The sequence below is a fragment of the Zootermopsis nevadensis genome, unplaced genomic scaffold (genome assembly GCF_977971745.1).
Source record: "Zootermopsis nevadensis isolate Lab colony 2312 unplaced genomic scaffold, Znev_1.0 Znev_ptg000022l, whole genome shotgun sequence".
NCBI classification, from domain to species: domain Eukaryota; kingdom Metazoa; phylum Arthropoda; class Insecta; order Blattodea; family Termopsidae; genus Zootermopsis; species Zootermopsis nevadensis.
In genome coordinates, this window is record NW_028259154.1 from 20893811 (window position 1) to 20917003 (window position 23193).

A 23193-nucleotide genomic window follows, 5' to 3' on the forward strand; every position below is an offset into this window, starting at 1 on the left:
AGGAGTTAGACTCTGCCTTCAGAAGTTAATAGTCTCTTAGCTAGTTAAAACAATTGATACATTTTATGGAACCCAAAGGTTGACTACGTGTTTACAGGAACCCACCACTAGACCTCGTCCTGTGCCGTATGGATCAAGTCTACCTCGTACACTGTTACTTTGTTGTCCATTTTAATATTATCCTCTCATTTATACCTTCCTCTTCTGAGTGTTCTAATTTATTCGCTTCTAAATTTATTCGGATTGCAAACCGAGATTGTAGTGTTAAAAGTGTGTAAACGTCTTCCTTTGTCTGCGGGACCCGTTATGAGCAACACATAACTTGTGAGATTCGCCAGGAATTCGGCTATAGAAGCTTTGTTGGTAGTCTGCGTAGCATGTTAAGTGCAGATATATATACCTACTGTGGAGTGGTGTAGACGTGAGGCTGATGGCGTCTGGTTACGATTATGCGAACTCAGATGTAGGAACGGGTGGCGTACAGCCAAGAATGCACTGGGCACCTCTTTCGTTAGCGGGAAGTTCCAATTACAGGAAATATAGGAGACGAAATGGAAGTTAGAAATGAGGTGAGAGTGTGGGGGTGACACTGGATGCATATCTAATGACCTGACTCGCGTTTAACTGATCGGGTTAAGTACAGTCGCATACACTCTATTATAAAGTAAAGTGTGCACAATTCTGTTCACAGAGATGTGCTCTTTATTTGGTCCGGTGACAAAAGGTTTCACCCAACTCGTATGTGTGTGTATGTACGCTAGCTGTATGTATATACGCAGAAAATGTACGATAAAGCGAAGTATCTTTGCTTGTGCATTTCAGGTCTTAAAACTGCATCTGTTCTGGATGTTGTAGGGTTATCTTTTAATTTCTCTGAAGTACTTCTGTTAATTTATTGCACATAGAAGTAAGGTTCCTTCTTCTGTCTTATTCATTTTGTTCTGAAATTTTGTCGCAGGAAGGAGGGCTAAATTTTATAACGTACAGTGTCATACAAATCTAGTTAACATTGTGGTTTTCGGAGTTATTCTGATGTGAAGTCTTCTCATTATACACAAACGTTTCGGACAGATATTCTACCTCTAACTTGAGGCACGCGGTCCATTCTCTATGGCGTTGGTTTACGTTGTATGAAAGTTACTTTCACGAAAGCTGTACATTTTTTGAAAATGTATTACCATGTATAACTTCAGTATCCTGTGTTTTATGGCAGTAATATCGCACACATATTTAATTCGTGGATCCATCGTGTAGTTTCTTAATTCCTGTTGCAGGGTTTCAATGGCATAACGTTCATACAAAATTTGGTAAAAATATACTGCCTGGTCCAAAAGTTGATAAATAGATCCACACGTACGTACAGACACCGTCAACAAGGAAAGGAAATTTGGTTAAGAACCACGTGACCATGCTTGTTATTTCAGCTCAAACCTGAAGATGGCTGTCTTCTGGGATGTTACACCATGATAATATGGAATGTTACTCTCCACAAGGCTGGTTTCAGAATAGTATGCCTATTAATGTCATTTAATCATGGTATAAAATTACTTTTGTCGTAGTGAGTTTATGAAACTGCCCTCGCTGTTAAAGAATTTAATGATCCTCCCTTACCTCTTTGCAAGAATGTGATGCAGCGACATATCATATGTTAAAAACATAATTTTATGCATATGTGATTGTTCGGTACTCAATTCTCAGCTGCAAATTTCAGAGAAACTCGGACGGAATATATGAAATCGACGGACGAAAGGGATTATTCTCAAATATCCGCTTTAATTCCCTTCAGACTTCGTGGAATATGAGGCATTTTGAATTCACGTGACAGCTAACGGACCTCAGCCTCCGAAATAGTAAATTAATCTGACATCAGTAAACATATCAGAGTATTAGTATAAATAATTACGGCCCTGGTAATACTTGGTTGCAGGCTAAACTTTGTAGTTTTGAATCCAGCGTAAACTGTTGATGTTGGCTGTAAAATGACAGCACGATATGATGTAGGTAATATACAGGTTAATCACTTTAAGGTGAAGATCGTCTAAATAGTAATTAAAGATTCAATTTCTACCGAAAAAACAACACTTAGCTATTTCAAAGATGAGTTTATTAGTGGCGGTTAAGAACAGTCCTATATATTGTGAGAAATCACACAAAACCTATCACTACACTCTGTCGGGAACATGCAGAATTAGAGATTGTTAAAGCAGGTGGCACTTACCTACACTTAGAGCTGCCCTTTAAAGGGTTAGGCTTTTTGATATGCGATACAGTGAAACTATTTTATGTTGGTTGTAGAGGATTGCGCGTTATGGCGTAGAAAATGCAGGTACGAAGGTTATATGTTGTCGTGGGTAAATTGAAACCTATTTATGTTGGCTTTAAATGGTTGGCGCTCTGTTTTGTGTGGCCCCTAATTCGAAGAATGAACACAAATTTCAAATATTTGAAGATAAACTGTTCAGAAAGAAACATGATCTTAAGGAAGATGAAGGAGTTTACGAGATCACATAATAAGAAATGACGTGATTTATATGGCTCACTTACTATATTTATAGGATTGTTAGCTGGGCATGATGCGCGTGAAAGGTGGATTAATTTGTCTAAAGATCGTGTCTATTAGCTGGTATTGTTGGTGTATAAACCTAGGTTCTGCGACGTGAAGGTACGGGTGGAAAGCAGAGATTTAACACATTTTGGGCACCCCTGTAGTAAGTTGAGGGATCTGTACGAGCCATTTTCGTTGCAAACATTTCCGATCAATAGTAAAGGTAGTAGTTGGAAAGCATGGCCATCTGTACTGAAGCGAGAAAGGGCTTTGTAATCAAGAAGTGGTGCGCCTTATTGCTGTGGACATATCATGACAGAGTGAGACAAAAACGATGGGTGGATGAGAACACGTCTCACTACTGCAGAATCCCCTAATGCATTAAGCTAACTGACGCAAACTTCGTAAAGAGAAATATTTAAGAAATTATCTTTCGCATATTATTCTAACGCTTTATCAATGTTGATCAGTTACACATTCGAACACATTGACACTGAACTGTTGAGACTTCTGTGTAATTTTAAAACCCGGGAACCAAAAAATGTATGTGAAATTTTGATTGAAAAGCACCGATGCTTGTTAAAACGTGAAAGAATCAGGCATGGATGGGAAATAATACGAAGATGAATTATTTTAAATGCGTAAGAATGTTGGTTGCAATGTATTGGCTGAAGTTAGGATGTTATGTCTTATCTTCTTAAGTACGTTGATTATCATTTGGGTTTTATGAGAACAAGAAATATCTTGAGAAGTTCGTCAATCTATTCATCCTTAAGTTTTATTTGTGAAACCAAAATTACGCTTGAGATTTGAGGTTCGCTCGGCGGTGAATATATTGTAATTCTGTTTTGTCTTATATACCAGCGTTTCTGAGGAACGTGTGACTTCCATATTTAGAGTGAAGATCGAGGCGATAATTTACTTCACCATGAAGATGAAGGTGGTACGTTCCTCCGAAACGTTGATGACCAGTTACAAGAAGTCACTGTGGCATAACCTAGAAGACCACGACATAAAGGATTTTTTCAGTTCTGTTTGGTACTGGTGGTATATTTTAGTAGCTAATTGGGAAAATTTAATCTAGTTTCATATCCGTAAAATCTTTGTGGTGGCACAGTCAGTAAATGGTGAAAATGAGATAAGTTTATAAAACTCGAATTAATTCATTTATCAAGTAAAAACCCAGTTATGTGACTATAGCACAGAAATTTCCATTCATTAACATCGTACGTAACTGCATAACGTTAAAGTTATTTTATTTTCTAAAAAAATTGCTCAATGACTTAACCACGTTTGCTGTAACACCACAGATATAAAAAACACTTCAGCCAATAAGAAGCTGAGATCTAATTTCACGTCTTTTATTTTAAAGACACGCCGTGCAAGTTTTAAGAAACATTAAATAGGCCTATAGTAAATATAATTATAGTCTGAAAGTCTATTTAAATGTTTCTTTAAGGCTCTATGATACATTATCGGCTGTGTGACTTTATCTTGCAACTAAAAATTTGTACCTTAAGTAAATAAGCTTCAAGGCTGTTAAGACATGCAGACCCGCCATTTAAAAACTATTTTCTCTGTTTTATATGTTGAAAGAAGATTACGTCGAAAAGATTCTTCACACAAAACTCGCTTATACAAGTTGATTCATAGGTGCCTTACCACTTGTGTCGAGAAGAAAATTGAAATGTTCGTCGACCTTTACCTTCCCCGATGTTCTTCTACATTATACACTTTTGTGGTCAGAGTGTAAGGCATATTTCAACTTCACCGCCACTGCTCACTGACCATTGCAGGGGAAATTGAGTGATATTTATAATTTCAATATAAGCTTTATAAACTAATATGTAGTGAATAACGTCGTTGTCATCTCATTTCTCATATATTCCTCTTTCTGCTTGTGTGTATTAAATGTAGTCCGATGTCGTTCCAGCTGGTGACATGTGATATTTTTTAACAAAGACAGTTGTAGATGCCAGATTTTGTGATGAAGTGTGGTGGAAAGGGGAACACGTAATAAAAATACACTTCGTAGGATATGAAGCCGCAACCTTGGAAAGTTAACATTAGCGGTTGTATCGTGCTGAGTTACTGATCATGTGGCAGAAATTTGAATCCCGAGAGCAATGCGGTTGTGTTGTACTGTTTGTAATGTTTAACATGTAACGTAATCAGAATTTAATTTCGTCCGTGAATGCAGGGTAACTATTCATGTGGTGTTAGTTACAAAGCCCCGTTGAATGTAAATAACCACAGACAGTGTCAATATGTTTAGTTCGTATTTTTTGAAATGAGGAAATGTCATATTTGCAAAACAACTAACATAATTTTTTGCAAGTTACATAACTTTATGTGCCAGTATTACACCACTAATGATTACATGACTGGAACACGACAGTTACCAGTGTGCTTATGACAACAATTTGCTATGTTGAAACTCCCTAAACACGTTACGTCCTCTTAAATTCCAATTAACGAAATAACTAAGAATTTGGTAGATGGGCCAGAATATCTAACGGCGCTAACACCGATGGACGCCGTTTAACACGACCTCGACAGAGTTCATATCTGGCTCCTGAGCTTCCGTCTTAATACTTCGATCGCATTCAATTTTTGAACTCTGTAGTAATTTATTGTCTCTGAAATTTGAGCTACATCGTAGGTTTCAGTATTCTAACAACATTACGTGACCAAGTTTATCATTATAAAATATTGTATTTTTCCCGCTTATTTAATCCCTATTAAGCACAAATATTTTCTTGAACACTGTTATAAAAAAGTTATTTTAAGCCTTAGTAAAGGCATTAAGCTATAAATTGATACCAAAACAGAATGCAATTTTAAATGACTGCATGCAACAAACGCCTCATGCAGAAACTAATGTCGCTCACTTAGGCAAGAAATTCTCCGACTTTTATAGAACTCGAAAATCACTAGAGTTTTCATACGACCTCACCATTGGTCCGTTCCGTGAGCCATATGAATCCAGTCGATACAATCCGAACGTATTTCTTTAGCGTGTGTTTTAATTTGGTCCTCCAAACTAGTCTTATGTTTTCCGAACCGTCTCTTTTCTTCAGGCTATCCAGCTAAATTGTTTTATTCATTTCTCATCTACCCATGATTGTTGCGTAAGTCCATCCATATGATTGATCATGTTTGAATGACTGTCCTAATTACATTTTTTGAATGGTACAAATTATCATCCTCTTCTTATGCAGTTACCTCTATCTTACTTTCGCTTCATCTGTCTTAAGTCAAAATATTCTGCTCAGCACCTCAATTACTTCTTACCATAATGAAAAGACCAAGTTTCACACCTGTACAAAGCAAGAGGTACAATTATGGCATAGAATTGTTTAATATCTAGGTTTTCAGATAGTAGACTGAAGGAGTGCATTCGCCCGATTTAATCTGCCATTTTCATACTCATTTCCTATATGATTTTAATTGCTTATTGAATGGTCTCTTGTTTGTTGTAGTCTTTCTCAAATGTTTGAATTATGCCACATTTTTGAAAGAACCATTGCTTGCCCTTGAATCACGATTTTTCCCCACATTCTGGTGAAGAGCCGTGAGTCAAAGCCTGTAGTTTTCACATCACTTCTGTGGAGTAATTTTCTCCGCGACGACAGTTCCTTGAGGTTTCCAGAAACCTGATAATATAGGGGGAGTTAAATTTTTGTAATGGACGTTGACTGTTGGGGTTGGAGGATGAGATTAGTTCGATCGATGAAGTATGACAAGACCAGCATGCATTTGCCCCTTCTGTTCCTTCAAACACCCCGTAAACGTCCTAGAATTTCTAGAGCCATCGCCACCATTTCATTGACAACATGGTGACAGTATTCCGTTTTATTCTGACAGTGATAATGGAAGTAACATTTCATGTCTCACGGTGGACACGTCTTGAGTTCGTAAATTTGTGTGTGTATTGATGAAAATTTAAAACTTAATAGAAGGGCAATTTTACAAAGTTATATAAGTACTAAATCTTTTGTTATATAACAACAGAAACAATGCAAAATCAAATTGTTTCATGGGTACGTGGGTTATTACAGTTACTGATATTTATTACTCAGGTTTTATATACATAAAACATGAAAACATGTATATATATTTATACCAAACGGTGAATACCTGGTTGACCATACTCATGTCAAGAAGTGGTCAGGTCAAGCTCATATGGAAGTCACAACAAGATCGGCTTAATAGTTTGCTAGATACGAGTATTTAAAATTCTCGAGGTCATATAGTTTCACGCTTATATCGGCCAAACCGTAAATCCCTGGTTGACAATACTAATGTCAAAATGAGGCCATGTATAGGTCTAGGTCATACGGAGGTCACGACAAAATCGGCCCACTAGTTACCCAGATACACATCTCTAAAATTCTCAAGGTCATATATTGTCATGCTTATATCTGCCAAACGTAATTAGCTCGTTAACCATACTCATGTCAAAATGAGGCCGTGCTTAAGTCAAGATCATATGGTAGTCGCAACAAGATCAGCCGAGTAGTTTGCGAGATACAGATCTTTAAAATTCTCAAGGTCATATCGTTTCACGCTTATTTCTACCAAACGGTGAATACCAGGTTGACCATACTCATGTCAAAATGAGGTCTGGTGAAGGAAGAGGTCCTATGGTATTCACAACAAGATTGGCCCACTAGTTTCCAAGATATAGGTCTTTGACATTCTCAAGGTCATATCTTTTCACGCTTATTTCTACCAAACGGTGAATACCAGGTTGACCATACTCATGTCAAAATGAGATCTGGTGAAGGAAGAGGTCCTACGGTATTCACAACAAGATTGGCCCACTAGTTTCCCAGATATAGGTCTTTGAAATTCCTAAGGTCATGTTTTTATTTTCCTTATTTCTGGTTTTCTTCAGTATCCTTTCTGTTGTCTCTGTGTTTGTTTCGAACCTCTTTCCTTCTCTTGCTTTATATACCGGATCACTTTTTATTTTTCTTTCCTTCTTCATTCCTTTTCCTTTTATATCTTTCCTCCTCGTTTTTAAGATTTTCTTTTGTCTGTTTTCTTTAATCTTCTATTCGGAATTTATAGGGAATCGTGTCTTCATCACTACGCCTTGATTTGTTCTCGGACCAACCTCATCTCTTATCAAATATATAAACATAGAACCAGGGGAAGAATGCTTGGTTCTTTGCCTTCACGCCTTGCATGTGCCTTTACTCCTGTTTCTTTATGTCTCCAAATGATGTCCCTTCGCCATTGATCTGTTACGAAATTTAGAGTTTGCCTTAGCAGTGCGACCCATGTTTCTAACTCAATCTCGAATTCTCGACAAGTTTCACAGTGCCTCAGCCTCGGGATAACGTTGCAGGTAATCTCTGCAGTCTCCCAGTGACCAGGGTCATCCAACCGCATCTAAAGCACTGTGATCGCATCGAATTCCAACAGCCGCCAAACTTTGATGACGATGATGCATTCCTGCACCCCGTTCTCTTATCTTCAAGTTTTTCCAACTACAATTCTGTATTCATTTCTTATTTCTTTCGTGCGTGCTATATGTCTCGCTCTTCTCATTTTTTCATTGCCCTAATTATGTGTTTCCTCAGAAATATTAATATTGTAAATATTTGCTGTCGTGCAAAATGTGTTTTCTGATGGCCTTTACTTGTTCAGAACATGGTGAAATGCCATGAAAATTAATGCTATATTGGATTAAAGGCAAAATTAAAATCCATTCACCAAAATCTATTAATGCTTTTGATGATGAATTTTAGACTGTGCATACTGACGGACAGACAAAGACCTCGGTTCAAGTGCTTTATACTTCGTGCGAATAACGTACACGTAAGCCCCGTTCGCCTCGTTTAATTACTTATTACAAGTTCAATTATCGTCTGAGAAGCCACACCCATACTAACCACATGGTAGATAAAGAGCAGGGTAATGTAGATACATACGCGGTTACAGAATTTAATGAAACAAATATTTGATGCTACTGTAGACACAAATTACGTCACGATATAACAGTGGAAGAACATTTTAGACTCTTGTGGTAATATGTATTTTTGTAGGTATAAAACCAGTCTCAGGAATAAAGCTCACTCAACGCAAGACGTTTAAGAATTGTAATCTTTATTTTAAGTAACTTCAATATAGTTTTATAATATTGTGATCGATTATGGAGGGCAACATATTTGTCCTGTGTAGACATTTAACTTTTCCCACATGTTCTCAAAAGGTCTTTCCCACCTCAACTATATGCATCCAGGTTTAAGAAAAGACGACGAACATATAGGCAATGATGCTACCAATATTAAGACAAATTTACGGTGGAGGGATAAGGAAGAAAGTGTCCTTTGCAGGACAATAGATTTGCTCCGCAATGTAAACACACATAAAATGGAGGAATACCATGAAGGACGAATGTAACTTTTTATCCGAAGGATACTAATTCTAATACCTGTGTTTAGACAAAAGAATCATTTTTAATTAAGGTGTCAGGATGTGAACTGTGATAATCTGGATTCTGATGGTACGTATTTGCGGGATTTTGTGAAGATGGCAATGATTTCTCTGGTTGAAGATTTCCGTCTTCTGTGTTGCTGCTCTGTGTAGTCTGGTCGATGTTAACCAACGTTTCAGAGGTCATACTACCTCCGTCATCAGGGCGAATCGACCAGACTACACAGCGCAACAACCCAGAAGACGGAAATCTTCATACTCTGATGAAGGAGGCAGTATGACCTCAGAAACGTTGGTTAACATCGACCAGACTACACAGCGCAATAACCCAGAAGACAGAAATCTTCATACTCATCGCCCTGATGACGGAGGCAGTATGACCTCAGAAACGTTAGTTAACATCGACCATACTACACAGCGCAACAACCCAGAAGACGGAAATCTTTATACTCACCGCTGTGAGAACCTCAAGTCTTACATTTCTCTGGTTCTGTAATAGAAGGACATTTGGGAATCAGAGTTATATTTCCTGCTAAAGAAAATTACTACAACATGCAGTTATTTATTTAGTACTTTACATTCTTAATTGATTCAAGCATGTACAATTTGAGCAGCAACGTGCAGGCATAGTTCATCATCTTCTGTATAACTCTTGTTATAAAACTCTGTGTGCTAGAATTGACCTTACGTTCTGCTTTATAGTCATGTCATTGAAAGAATAGTCAAAAGTGTGGATCGTGTGTCTATCTACGCAGAGACACCTGGAGTTCATATCAACTTCGGGATTAGGCAGTGCGAAATTTGTTTCTTCATGAACTAGTATACGTTGAATGCATAATTGATGGCGTGCCAGAAACAAAACACGCTACTTCCATTGCTGTGGACATGTCGTATATTTACAGACAAATGTGGCATTGGAGCGGTAGTTTGATCTATTAGCAAATATTGTGGAAAAATGCCCCGATATTTGTTTGTCATGTTTTGCGAACATGCCGAACGAGGTTTTTCTTTCAGTGTTTGTGTTTGATTCTAAACTGGCTTTAATTGTTTATTTAACGTTGTTTTTGCTACAGTGTTTTAATATCTGCCGAGAAGAGATGTAACAGTATGACAATTCACTCACAGAATAACATGACGATGCATGACGTATTCGAGTTTCACTTTGAGTCAAACCCCGATAGATTGTTTTCGGACTCAGATATGGGCACCTGGGTTTAAAAATGAAAGTCTTTCCATGATTTTTTCAAAAATAATATGGGGTCGTGACACCCGGTAAGGGATGAGCTTGCACTAACGTCCTGTGGGAAGAGACGCAATCAATCACTCAGTGGGAGAAACCACATTGACAACAGCTAGGATGCGGATTGGTGCGTGTTTGCCCCTTCCGTGCGTTTCGACTTTTGTATTTGTTCAATACACATTGCGCGTTACTGCATTAGCTTTGCACTGTTTCGCGAAATAATGTAGACGTCGAATGCACATAACATTCCTTTCTAAACCATACTTGTTAATTTCTTCTGTTCAATTTATCGCCAACTTTGTATTAACATTTCACACGATTTTAAGAAAATTGATCTTTGTTTTTGTAAAACTCCAAATGTTGTTATCCAGAATTATATTCTTGCTAATAGGCTAAGTTTCATAAGTATTTGACGCTAAACTCATTATATAATCTTTTGTTGTACCGTATATAAACAAACTTAATAAAAATTTAGAAATAAATATCTTTCATATATATAATAATAAATCCATTCTTTTGTTATCCAAAGAATTTTTACGTATGAAGGGGAAGCATAGATTGTGTCCTAGCTTATTTGGCGATTTTTACTTAACGGAGTATTGTATTTTTTAGTGGAATAATATTTATGAATGTTGAGGGAAAATATTGTGGAATATTTTAAAGTAGTGTTAGAATATTTACCTGGAATGACTGATGAAAGTCACAAACAACGCGTTGAGTTGACAGCATCTTCGAGGGTTACAAAAATATAACAGATATTGAAATAATACAAATTTTGGGAAGAGTGATGATAACAGAAACTATTAGCAGCTAAGACACTGAAAGTTTTAACAGCATGAATAAGAGACTGAAGGTGAAATGCCCGAGTATGTGTGTGCATGTTACGCGATGACAGAAGAGGAAGGAAAGGGAGGCAGGAAGGACAAGAGATTGATGGAGTGACGGAAGTAATGAAGCAAAAATATTTTGAACAAGAATAATAGATGGACACAGAGCCTAAAAAATAGTGTTTCTTGTAGCCTTAAGGTAACTAAACTAAATACGCCGAAAGGAATTATGTACTGCCAAGAAGACAGAAAAGAAGATGAGGAAGAAGGAGAGACGAAGAAGATTAACAAGATGGATGAGATGGAAGGAACTCGTGGGTGCATAAATTTATCAAGGTGTTTTATTGAGCGGAGTATGCCTGCGTACCCACCAGCTTATCGACGAGTGACTATGATGCGGGATTTATCCAGGGTCTTCCTGACGTCCTGGTGAACGCCCAATTTGAACATTCAGAGAAGCTCTGCTAATAGGATTAATATAACGTAGTCTGCTGCTCGAGGTATTTTTCATACGGACGGTCCTTCAAAAGTTGGCTGTATTCCAGTCTTCAGGCAGTTGGCTGGTATTATGTTGATATATTTCTATAATTTTTTAATATCAGCGGCGACGGTTGGGCGCGAACCTGAGACCTTCTGAACACTATTTTATTATTTATAATTGGAATAGTAGCCTGGTATTCAATAGGTTCTGTATTAGGTCCAAAATAATGCCATTAAGGATTTAAAAAAAAGTAATTATAAAATTTGTCAACATGATGACGCATTGCCAGATAACGATATCAGAGTCTGCTCCTGATGAAACGTAAATACGATTTGTACCTTACCCAAAGTAAAATCAGCAGTATGATTCTTCAACCAATAGTCACACACTTTTAAATAAATTGTAATCGTCCACGGCCATAGATTATTTTACAACTTGTTCGGTGATACACTTAAATGAATGTCGTTCAACTACTCAAAACCTGAGCACATTGCTTATAAATGACTTCGTCAAATTCTTAGATCTAAGTTTTTTATGGAGGATAACATTTTATCCATCTTCATATAAATTCCTGAGGATTAAGGCGATGTGCTCATCCGAAACGTTGGTAACCACCTGCAAGACTACACGACGTCACAATCCAGACTAACTCGATCGTTATCAGGTCCCGCAAGTGCGGAACGTCACGTTTTACGTCATATGCAACAAATTTGCGTTTAATACCATGTTGATGGAAACAACAATCATCTCTGAAACGTCAGTAAACTTGTACCAGACTACACGGTGCAACAACCTAGAAGGTAGCCATCTTCTTACTCGCAACAGTGACAACCTCAGATCTCACAAATTTGTATTAATCCCACGTGTAATAATTATTTAACTTCTGATTGTGCGTTTATCTTCTTGTGTTTTGCCCTTCGCCTGTTTTACGTTTTAGACTGTAGAGTGTCTGCCAACTTTACGAATCAATGTTTGGCACCCCGCCATATTCGACTGGAAGGAAAGTCAAATTCCATAGAAAACAGTTGGAATCAACTAACATGGATATGTTGACCTAATTTACGTTTTGAATACCTCTGCATAAGAAACAATACATAAAGCGCTATTTACTTTAGCGCTCATAATTTTGTATGATGATAAATGTATCAGAATTGTAGAATTAAATGTAAGATATTTTTTACGAAAACATGAGAATTAGAACATGGCGGTTGTGCGATCGTTTTGACCTGAAACTGATAACTGACTATTCATTGCAACTTCTCTGTCATTTTTATGATAGCACGTTACAATCGCAATTTTAAATTATAACAATTATTGAAACATCGGCCTACAATGTGTAATCCATCCTAACACTAAAACTGACTGAACTAAATGGAATGGTTTTGATAATTTCTTAAAAATATCTGGTAACATCTTCTCTTTTTTTTTTAACATTTGTCCCACTTTGGCGGGGTCTGTTTTTCTGGTAACATAAATTATTAAGTGTATTGACTTAGGTGGTTGAGTTGGTACGTAGTGTGCATGGAAATATCTCAAGCTGTCATTGTTAAAAATCCCCGAAGTTTTGAAATAACACCAAGCACTTTCTTTTCTCCTCTCCGGTAAAATGTGTACAGAAATTTCCTGCACTCTAAATCTTTTCCTCGTCAGTTCTGCCTTTTACGTTGTAAGGCGTTATCATCGAATTTTTGAAATGCTGAAGTGAGCATCTGTTAAAGACAGGATTCATATAGATCTCTGTCTCTTTCTTGCAGCTTCCTTTCTTCTCAAAATGTTCTTCTCTGATGATGTGATGGGTTGGACATTCGTATTTGTTTCCTCTGTATTCATAAAGACATTCTTCTGAATTAATTGAAAAATTCGCTATTGATTCGTATCAAAACAAGTCACTCGTTTGCTTAGGACTTATGAAATTGAAAGAAAAGTGGACTTTATATGGAAAAAGTGTCTTATGTTTGTATCCTGGTATGTAACACTGTGGGGTCTTGTTGGCAGATACCAGCGTTTTGGCGGTACATACTGTCTTCATCTTAAAAGATGAAATATCACGTATGTTATAAGATTGTGGTGTCTGAAGAACTTGGTTTATCATATACATGCTAAATTATTCTAAATTTCCTTGGTTTAGCAAATACTTGTTTAAATATTGTATACTTTCTAGCAATTATAATTTTAGAGAGTAACGACAATTTATTTTACAAATACTACATACGCAGTTTTGTGTATCTTAGTTTAATAATGTGGCCCTCATTTCATTTTGTAGGAATGTGTGAGTCTGTCGTCCTAAGGGTGAAAATGATCGAGGATGTTGGAGAATCAGTATGTGTGAGAATAACCAGTTTGGACCTAAAACAGAGAAGTAAAAGATAGTTGAATAAAACTGCATGTAGCGGAGCTTTATACATTGCACTTTTCGCAGATTTTATTGGTATAAAATCAAGGAGGATGAGATGAGGGGAGGGTGAGGTGAGAAACATATACGAATTTTTAATTGATAGACATGAAGGTCAGACCACTTGGAAGAGACCTAGGAAAAGATAGAAAGATAGTAACAAAACAAATTTTAAATAAATGTTAAAGAAATTTTGTTTTGAATATATGCAATGAATTAATGTCGGTTGTAATAGGGTCTGATTATCGCAGTGATGAGTTCACTGGAAATGGACTATTTTTTAATGCACCTCGTGTAACAGGAGTGCTGTGTAAATTTGTATTTTGTTAGCAAAGAGAGTTGCGTTGGAAAGACATATTAAAGGGGGGGTTTTGTTTATTTGTGTAATAGTGGACGTTTGTGACGTGAAATTCATGGAGTGTCCGCTATCGCATTAATGGTGGGTAGTTTAATATTACATAAAAATTATGTTCTGTTGGTTGTAACTAATTTTGTTGTAATAAGATTAGCTACAAATCTGTAATTTACGACATTCAGTATAAATCCTTAAAATCGCAACGCATCGAGCTAAGTATGTTCTCATATGTACAGATTTTAATGAAAGTTGTACACCCCTTTCTCTAATCTCAAGATGCTGGTTGTGAATGTATGGCTAGACTTTGTTTTATAACATTTCTGAGAGCAGAGAATGAGAATTTTCTAAAGAAAATTGTGTGGCATTAGTGTGTAAAATAGAAGTGAGATATTTTTGGAACACAAAGACCCTGATTGAATACGATAAAGCAGCCGATCTTAGAAAGATGGTGTGAGCCAATTACAGTAAGAATTGGGAGACATATGGATTGACATTAAGGAAAATTTATGGTTGAGGAAGGAAGATTTGAAGAATAGTGTGATAGAATAAGAGGTGTATTTGGAATATGAAGGAGCGTTGCATAGAGCTGTGAAATGGTGGAGTATAAAGGATCCCGCTGAGGATAACATAATGTGAAAATGGAAGCCAAGTGTAATTTAGTGGTTAAAGGGAAATAAGGAATAATATGAAAGCTTCTGTGGTATTCGTGGTGTCTCGTGGATCAGTGAGATAGAACTCGAAGGACGTACTAAATCGGTCCTTGGGGATTTAGATCCGAGCTGTAATAAGCTTGGACTAAAAAATTGAAATTATTGAGATGGAAAGGAAGTGTGGTGCAGTGATGCGGTAACTGTAACAGGCAGCAGCAACCAAATACTCGCGGAGTGTAACCACCTTAACCGGCTTTATTTTCGGTACGTTGCATCGCGGTGACAGTTGTCGTGATCCAGATTCTGCGAAAGCTTTCTGCACGTTTAGTCGCTTGGGATTTTAGTTAACTTGGACTCCTCGATGGTCTGCTACCTGCGTCACTCGTAGACTAAATGGTTGGTGCTAAAACTGCCCCCCCACCCCCACCCCGATATAACGGCACCTCTTTCTACAGAATCATATGCTACGAATGTTGAGTGGGGCGTGAAGTATATAGTTGTACGTCAAAGACGGTGTCAGCATCGAGGAGTCTGGTGTCGAGGCGACGCTTCGGGATTTACCCGGTTCGAATCTTGGTCGATCTACAGAATATTTTGACGTGCTTTCCACATGGTTCTGACTCTCCCCTATAAAATACCGGGATTCACTTCTGACCTGTTCATCTTTAATGATGGTCTTTCTACCTCCTCCAAAACAGTAAAAATGGGATTGAGAAAGAATAAAGTAGTAAGGGTAAGGGAACAGTGAATGAAAAAGAAAGAAAGCGTGAAAGAGAGCAAAAACTCAAGACAAAAAAGAAAGTGAGAAATTGGCGGTAAACTGAGAGGAGAATGAATAAAGTTTCGTGAGGAAGAATTAGACACGTCTTTTGTCGTAGTGTGCACTAATGCAGTGCTACTAGTGTTACGCAGCTGATAACCTACTTGGAGTGAATTGAAGTGACCAGGATCTCAACTCATTTATCGAGATGAATGGCCGATTCACTTCAAAGCGATTAGTTAAGTAGCGGTGTAATTATTTCAAAAACATCGCTAGAAGCAATGCGGTATGATTTCAAGCAGGAGACCATATAATGGTTATTATTTCCAACTAGGTCGTCGCTTAGCTCAAGATGTGGGACAAAATATAGCAAACGTGCTAAAATTCTAATGGCTTTCCATTCAAGCACTCATTAAAGTCCTGCTTTTATGAAACCTAAATATTCATCATTTAGGCTTAAGACTTCATCAGCTGAGCGCCGGTTTACCTGGGTGCTTAAGGGAAATTGTATTGGAATATTAAATTGCATAATCCTTTTCCTTCGTATCCGGGACGTTCCAAGCTCAAGTACCGGCTCAGATCATCGAATATTTTGAATGAAAATTTTTGTGGTTTTGCTCATTCCTTCCACGCATTCCTTCCGAACATTCGTCGATTAGGTATACAATGAGGTTTGAAGACATTGAGAGTTTGTGGTATATAATATTGTAGAATAAATTGAATATAACCGAAAAAGATATAATGAACATGTAATAAGGAACCCCAGCTCTTCGATATCAGCGTGAAGCATTATTTTGACAGAAAAAAATGCCTTGCCTGTCTACAGAGGAGATGAAAGGGCCAAATAATGAACCTAGTTGATCCAAATCTTAACAGAAAGAATAATTGTTGTTATTTTTACGTATTTGGAAAGATTATATGTACAGTTATACATATAAGCATATATCAACGTTTGTAATTGGTTTTTCAAGACGAAGATACATAATTGTTTCATTCATTATTTTCCAAAATATGTTGTTTCGCTATTCAATTACACACATTTTAGATATATCAGCTTCCCTCTTCCAGCAGCTTTATCGACGCTCTCTTACCCCACTCACCCCCCGTCACCGGCACAACGGCGCACGGGGTGTCTGCCACATCCTTCTCCTGCACTGTCTTCACGGCTGTCTGCAGAAGGGAACAAAGCGTCTTCCTCCTTGATTGATGGCGAATGTAAATCATCAGTAACAATATTGAGATGTCGGCGTGGGTTCGTAAGCATTGGGGAAATCCTATCTCCTCTTTCAAACACGCTTGCTTATTATTGTATAATAATGTTGTAAATTGTTCTCCGTCTTGAGATGTATTTAAATCATACAGTGTTTGCAGAGCTAGTTTTACACAGGACCAGCCCAATAGTGACATAAGTGATTGGCGTAGCAAAATATAGTTTTTGGAAGGTTCTATTCAGGCGAATGCAAAGACTATAGAAAATAAAGCAGAACTTCAAAATACGTAATTACTGCTACGGACCAATTTAATTTAGTATTAACGCTATAGTCTTTTATTATCGACTTCCTTGGTTCTATTTTAATCGAGTTGTAAGATATTGTCGTTGACTGCATGAATTAGATACAGTTAGGATGAGAGGAGAAACGTAATGTCAGATAACCTCTGAAACGTCTGTCAACTTCTATAATCCTGCACAGCACAATATCCCATAAGACCGTCAGTTTCTGTGTGTTGTCTTGAATAGGGTGTGATTTTAATTTACTTTAATCTGCAGTATATGTAATTAAATCGACACAAGATGAATTAATGTTCTTGAAATGATCTGCGAAATGTTATATTAAGCCCTGTTCTGTAGCCCAACTTAATAGCTACCAGATATTTTCTTCTGAGTTGGCCGCTGGGAGGTCGGATTTTTGCCTGGATTACGAAGTTCCTACAGAGACAATAAGAATGTACAGAATTGGAGATGTTCAGGCTAATTATATAAATAAAGTACTCTTGCAACGTGTGTGTAGGATATATGATGAAATTATCCTGGAATTAATTACATGTTACTAATGCCTTACCTATTTACGAGAAAATATCTCTTCTTTTGTTTTCAGAAAAGAGAAGCTGCCACATGACGTCAGCAGTTACAATCATTACTCTTACTTAGAGGATATTTACGATTTGGTTTCAGAAGCTGAAGGTAGGTGGCATGGTCGTTAATTTTACCATGTAACTTTATGTTTAGTAGAATAACATGTTTGCTTATGTTGGCCTGTGTGTCGTTAATAGAGCTTGTAAACGTTTGAAGCGGTACTGTGCGTTAGTCACTGCAAACATGAGTTTTAATATTGACTGTACTTTACGACAGAGCTGCTTATCACTCCTGCTTCGCATTGGAAAGTTCTTTTAAGTGTTTTGTATAAAACCATATCTGGCTTTAATGAAGTTGTAAGTTGTGTGCAAATAAGATCCACTTCTCGCTTGACTAAATTGACCGATTGACTGCATTACTAGCTAGTTGGTGACTTGTTGGCGTCATGGTATAGAGTTCTCTTTAACACATATATTTTCGGTTTATCACGGTACTTTGTGTAAATTTGGAATCCTAACCAAAGCAAAATGCCCACACTTGGCTCGGAGTTAATGCACAGACGTTCATGATTTTTGATACCAGACTTAACATAATATCTGAATGTGTTTTTTATCTATGCATCAGAGATTTTATAAGCTCTATCCTCTATGCCATTGCTGTAAGCTAACCGAAAACTCTTCTGTGTCTAAATATCAGGCCTCTGACTTAGCGTCTGAAAAAAGCCATAAAAATCTTTACTTTTTATACAGTTCTATTTTCGTGGAAAGCGTTTGCAGTTGGAAAGCTGGGAATGAGTGATAGAAGAGGGTACACTTACACTTCTCAGTTGTCAAGTTTAGATTTGTTTCTTTGTATATTCGCTGGAAAACTGTTGTTAATCTGCCAGTTTCTTAGCTTGTTGACATAGTTAACATTACTATTACGTATTTTGTGACAGATGGCGCCTTGGATATTTCCTGAGGTTGTCTGTCCGTAATTAAAATTCCGCTTGTGCTTTATATCTGAAAAGTGACTGTCTCAGTTTTTAAGCCAAAGAATAAATACCCTGAGAGGATTTTCCATTTATCAGCCCTTGCAGGCAGACGCTCGATATCACGTTAAAACAAGCCACGACCTCTTACCTCCACATTGGTTTACAGTCAGTTTCCTATTCGATGCTATACGTTTTCTGCAGTTGAGAAGTCGTCGTTAAATAAAGTAAGGAACGACGAATAAGGGACTGGGTGGAAGAGAGAACAGGACTGCCATACAGAAATCCCGATGTAGTCTGTCTTTGTCAATGACAGATCGCAGGGCCCAGAATTCAGCGCAGTTGGAGGTTTTCGTACCAATTGTGTGGTCTTCCGACCAGCTTCTGTCGAAATGAGTGGCCCTGACACATGTACCCGTGCAGTTCAGCCAATTCGGCCACCACCTGCCACGCATCCTTGTGATACAGTAACCGGGCGGATTGATTAGTTGTTGCTCCTTACGTCACGCCTACACACATTCTGGAGACCAGGGGAGAAACGCAGTGCGTCGTCGAGACGCGTCGGACCCAAAAGTGTGACTGACTTTGTTAATACGGAAGCGAACAGGCCTGTGAGAATTTATATTTCAATAACAATAATAATAATAATAATAAATGGCAAATGAACGAGGATAGGAGGGCTTTGCTTGGAGTCATCTGGATCAGAACAGGGACCATTGGCGAGCTCTGGTGGGCGTGTCAATGAACCTCCAGATTCCATAAAACGTGGAACATTTTTAGAAGACCCTGCTGTATGGAGCAATGTAACACAATGTAACGCTCCATCGTCAGAAAGCTTCGAACTTTGGCCGTTTAGTTCTCTAGCAAGATTCTCTCAACGAGATGGTTAATGTGTCCCTAAACGTTGTGTAGTTTATATTAACATGTGCCGTATTATTGCAAACCACGCAATGTGTGCAGTTTAGCACATCGTCATCATCACAGATTAATAGACTAATAACTGCTTATCTGTGAAATGGTCATATTTCCTAGTTAGATTATATGTCGACATTTAATTTCTCGACGTAATTACATTTCCAATATGGTAATAGAACTTTGCATGTATGTTCACAGGAACTTTTGCGTAGTTTTCACATGGTTATGATTACAAACTGACCCTTAACCGAGCATTATATGGGCTGGTCACTGGATCTGTGGGGAAGCTAACTTCATGCTAACTCCATGAACAGACAAAAGTGTGCTTTGTTACGGGATTCTACCTGGAATGTCGATTGCACATATGCCTGTGTGGCTGAAGAGAGAAATGTGCAGTACATTGAAAATGCAAATTGATTTTCGCTTGTTTTGGTCTGTAAAGTTGTTTATTAGGTGGTGAAACTCATCAGAGTTTTGAAAGTATTCGTATTGTGTTTTAAGCATAATTTTCATGTATATCTGATTCAAATTATGTAATAAAATAGTTCAGTATTTAATGAGGAAAACGAAATTCATTATTAAATAGCATGGACACTAAATGACTACACGTAAAAGAACACCATAAAATGTTCTTTTTTGTTTAAATGATTGTATCACTCACTACGTTTCATTAAATACATAGTTGATATGAATATGAAATTTGGCCTGTCTTTGAAAGTAAAATGTAGACGGAGGATGAGAACAGCGTGTTTAGTAGAATGTACCTGCGGAAGAAAACACTAAAAGAAAGTAGTGAAAGCTACAGTATTTTTGCTGATATCCTCCTGTTGTTAATGAATTAAGTTTAGACGTGTGAGGTAAGCGGATAATGTAGCATGCATGGATGTAAATACTAAATACATATAACGTCTTTGTCACGAGACCTGAGTGCACTAGATTCATGCCTAAGGATAGTGTCTAGTGTTGTAAATACAATAGTTGTTCTTTAGAGGGTACTAATGCATGGCTCACCGCAAAGCGGTGTAAGATTTTCCCGTGTTCGCTTATTGTTTAGGTTAGGTTAGGTTAGGTTAACTTAAGTTTTAAATCATCAGGCGGATTAGCAGCAGCTGATGTCTAATACGTCGCCATGATCATTATTAAAATCTTTGATATTTGTATGTTGGTTTCCTCACTGTTAACAGGTCCACTGGAATCTATTCATCGTCATGTCATCTTTTATCTTAAATCTGAAACTTATGTCAACAAACTGCTCCTCTGAATTCTGTTGTATCTCAAGTTATACATAGAATTTCAATTTCCTATCTAAAATTACTTTATTATAACTTCAAACCTTCCCCAGGCTCTAAACTTTCCTCCAAAAATCCATTTCACGAACACCTTGCTGAATGTATTAAACTTATGTTTACAATTCCCCACTTTGAACTCGGTGTGTTTGCATAGTAGAATTTTACATACATAATCGTAGTACATATAACCTTACAGACAATTGAAAATTCCCGTTTCCCATAGAATATTTTATAAAGATTAAAGCTTAGGAAAAATAATCCTGGGCCACCCGTGGATATGATGAAGAGATCAGTTTTTATTTTAACACTTTTTATCAATACAACATTGTTATGATTTGCTGCACAAAGTTATATTATTTGTCACACATCGTACGATTCCCAGAATTAAACTCAAGGCTCTGTTCATATTTTATGTTGGTGTGGACTAATAAATAAAAAAAAATAACACGAGATTCTCAGTCAATAATTTGAATGTATGTCACCGGTTATCACGCGTTCTACATGTTACATCCATCTTAAATTTCTGTATTTCTTCTTCTTCTATGGCTCTCCGGTCCGTATTCGGTCCATGGCCTCCTCAATTCTCCTCTTCAATTCGGTCCTATCCCCCATTCGTCTTCTGTTAGGACCGTCTGTCCGAGGTTTTGATTTAATCACACTAATAACATCAAATAAATTGTACGAAATGTGAATTTCTCATTATGCAAGTTTCTCCATTTCCTCGATGCTTTGCTCTCAAGTATTATTTTTGGCAATTTTTCTCAAAACATTTGTTTTGACACAGAGTCAGATAAGACTATACCTACAGTATAATTAAAGTTAAAACTGTTATTCTGCGTTAGACAGATTGCATGAGACGGTACAGTTCGATCACGGTCGGAGGAAAGAATTTCCTCTTGGCCACCACACAAGATGCCACCAAACTCGTTTCAACGGGTGACGGGGTTTCCTTCCCTGGGAGTAAAACGATTAGTCACATGTGTTGCCGAGATGTAGCAAGCGTGGAGCTTTAAATCCGTCTCCTAATTCCGTCGTGACATGGTGATCTGGCAGGGAAGATAAAAAGTATTTTTATTAGATACATTGGTGAAACATACACGCGTTTCTAAGAGATACCGGAAACTGTGAATGAAAACAATATTTAATTTTAATGTAATATCAATAAGTTGTGTAGTGTTATATGAAACGAATTCCATTATTTTATTTAGATTTTCAAATTAAATATTCATAGTACTATTAAAAGTAGTTTTATCAAGGCCATGAGTAACATTTTCAATATTAGCTAAAAATTCGTTTCACGTATTAACTAAAAAAAAATCTAAGATTCTAATGGGAATTATAACTATAACATCATAACATGGAAAGTGATAACTAAATCCATTTTATACTCTTATTATCGGTGATTCACTACACCATGTTTTAATTAACCTCGCACTCAATTCCTGATTCCGTGGTACCAAATCCGTTTAAAACAGCCCATAATGCAATTTTATAGTACATTACATTTAGACTATGCATCCATGCGTATATAACAGTTCCATTTGAATTAGGATCATATAGGGCTATTAACTTTTTAAAGCCTAGTGGTTACTATATATTCAATAACTCTGCACTTTGCTAACATAATCATATATATGGGTTCGTATTATTTTCAGAATAAACAGTATTAATTTTCCCAAATAACATTCATTGTTAGTTCTTGTAATGGAAACGCACTGTATTTTATTCGAGATAAGAACTGAATTTCTTATTATCATTTAGGTGCTGTAAATGTTTAAGTGGAAGTCGCAATAGCACATAGCAAGGTTTTATTCAGTGGCTTTATGGCTTGGCAATTAGTTGCCGAAGTGCCAGGAATCAGATCCGTTGTTTCTGTAATTTTCAATCTAGCATGTTCATAACTAAAAGTACAAATCGCGTAAAGGACATCTGAAAGAAACAAAAAATTGTTTTCACTCAAAAACTGGAACGGACTCTCTCAAAGTGGACGTGAACTTTAGCCGACGAGTATCTCGAAAGAACTTTGTACTTAAATAACCTTAACTATCTTTATTTGCCTTGACATAATACCGGTATATTTTTACGTTACGGTATGCTAAGAAAAAATATGATTGTCATAAATTTGAAATATGTAAACAAAGGAAGTTACTGTATTAAATACATAATATTTAATATAGTCTATGAACATCGTGGCCGAGTTAATAATTATCCTACTTCTTTTTCCGAGAGGTTCAGGTTTCAAATCTCG

The 23193-nt window shown here is 37.1% G+C and overlaps 1 protein-coding gene across 4 annotated transcripts in view; it reads left to right on the forward strand.

Annotated features, from left to right (window-relative positions):
* Gycalpha99B (guanylate cyclase 1 soluble subunit alpha 2) overlaps positions 1–23193 on the forward strand; it is a 332598-nt gene that overhangs the window by 255167 nt on the left and 54238 nt on the right. For all 4 annotated transcript variants that reach the window (XM_022085005.2, XM_022085007.2, XM_022085006.2 and 1 more), the window contains one exon: positions 17794–17879. In XM_022085005.2, coding sequence (XP_021940697.1) covers positions 17794–17879 — 86 coding nt within the window. The remainder of the gene's footprint in view (positions 1–17793; positions 17880–23193) is intronic.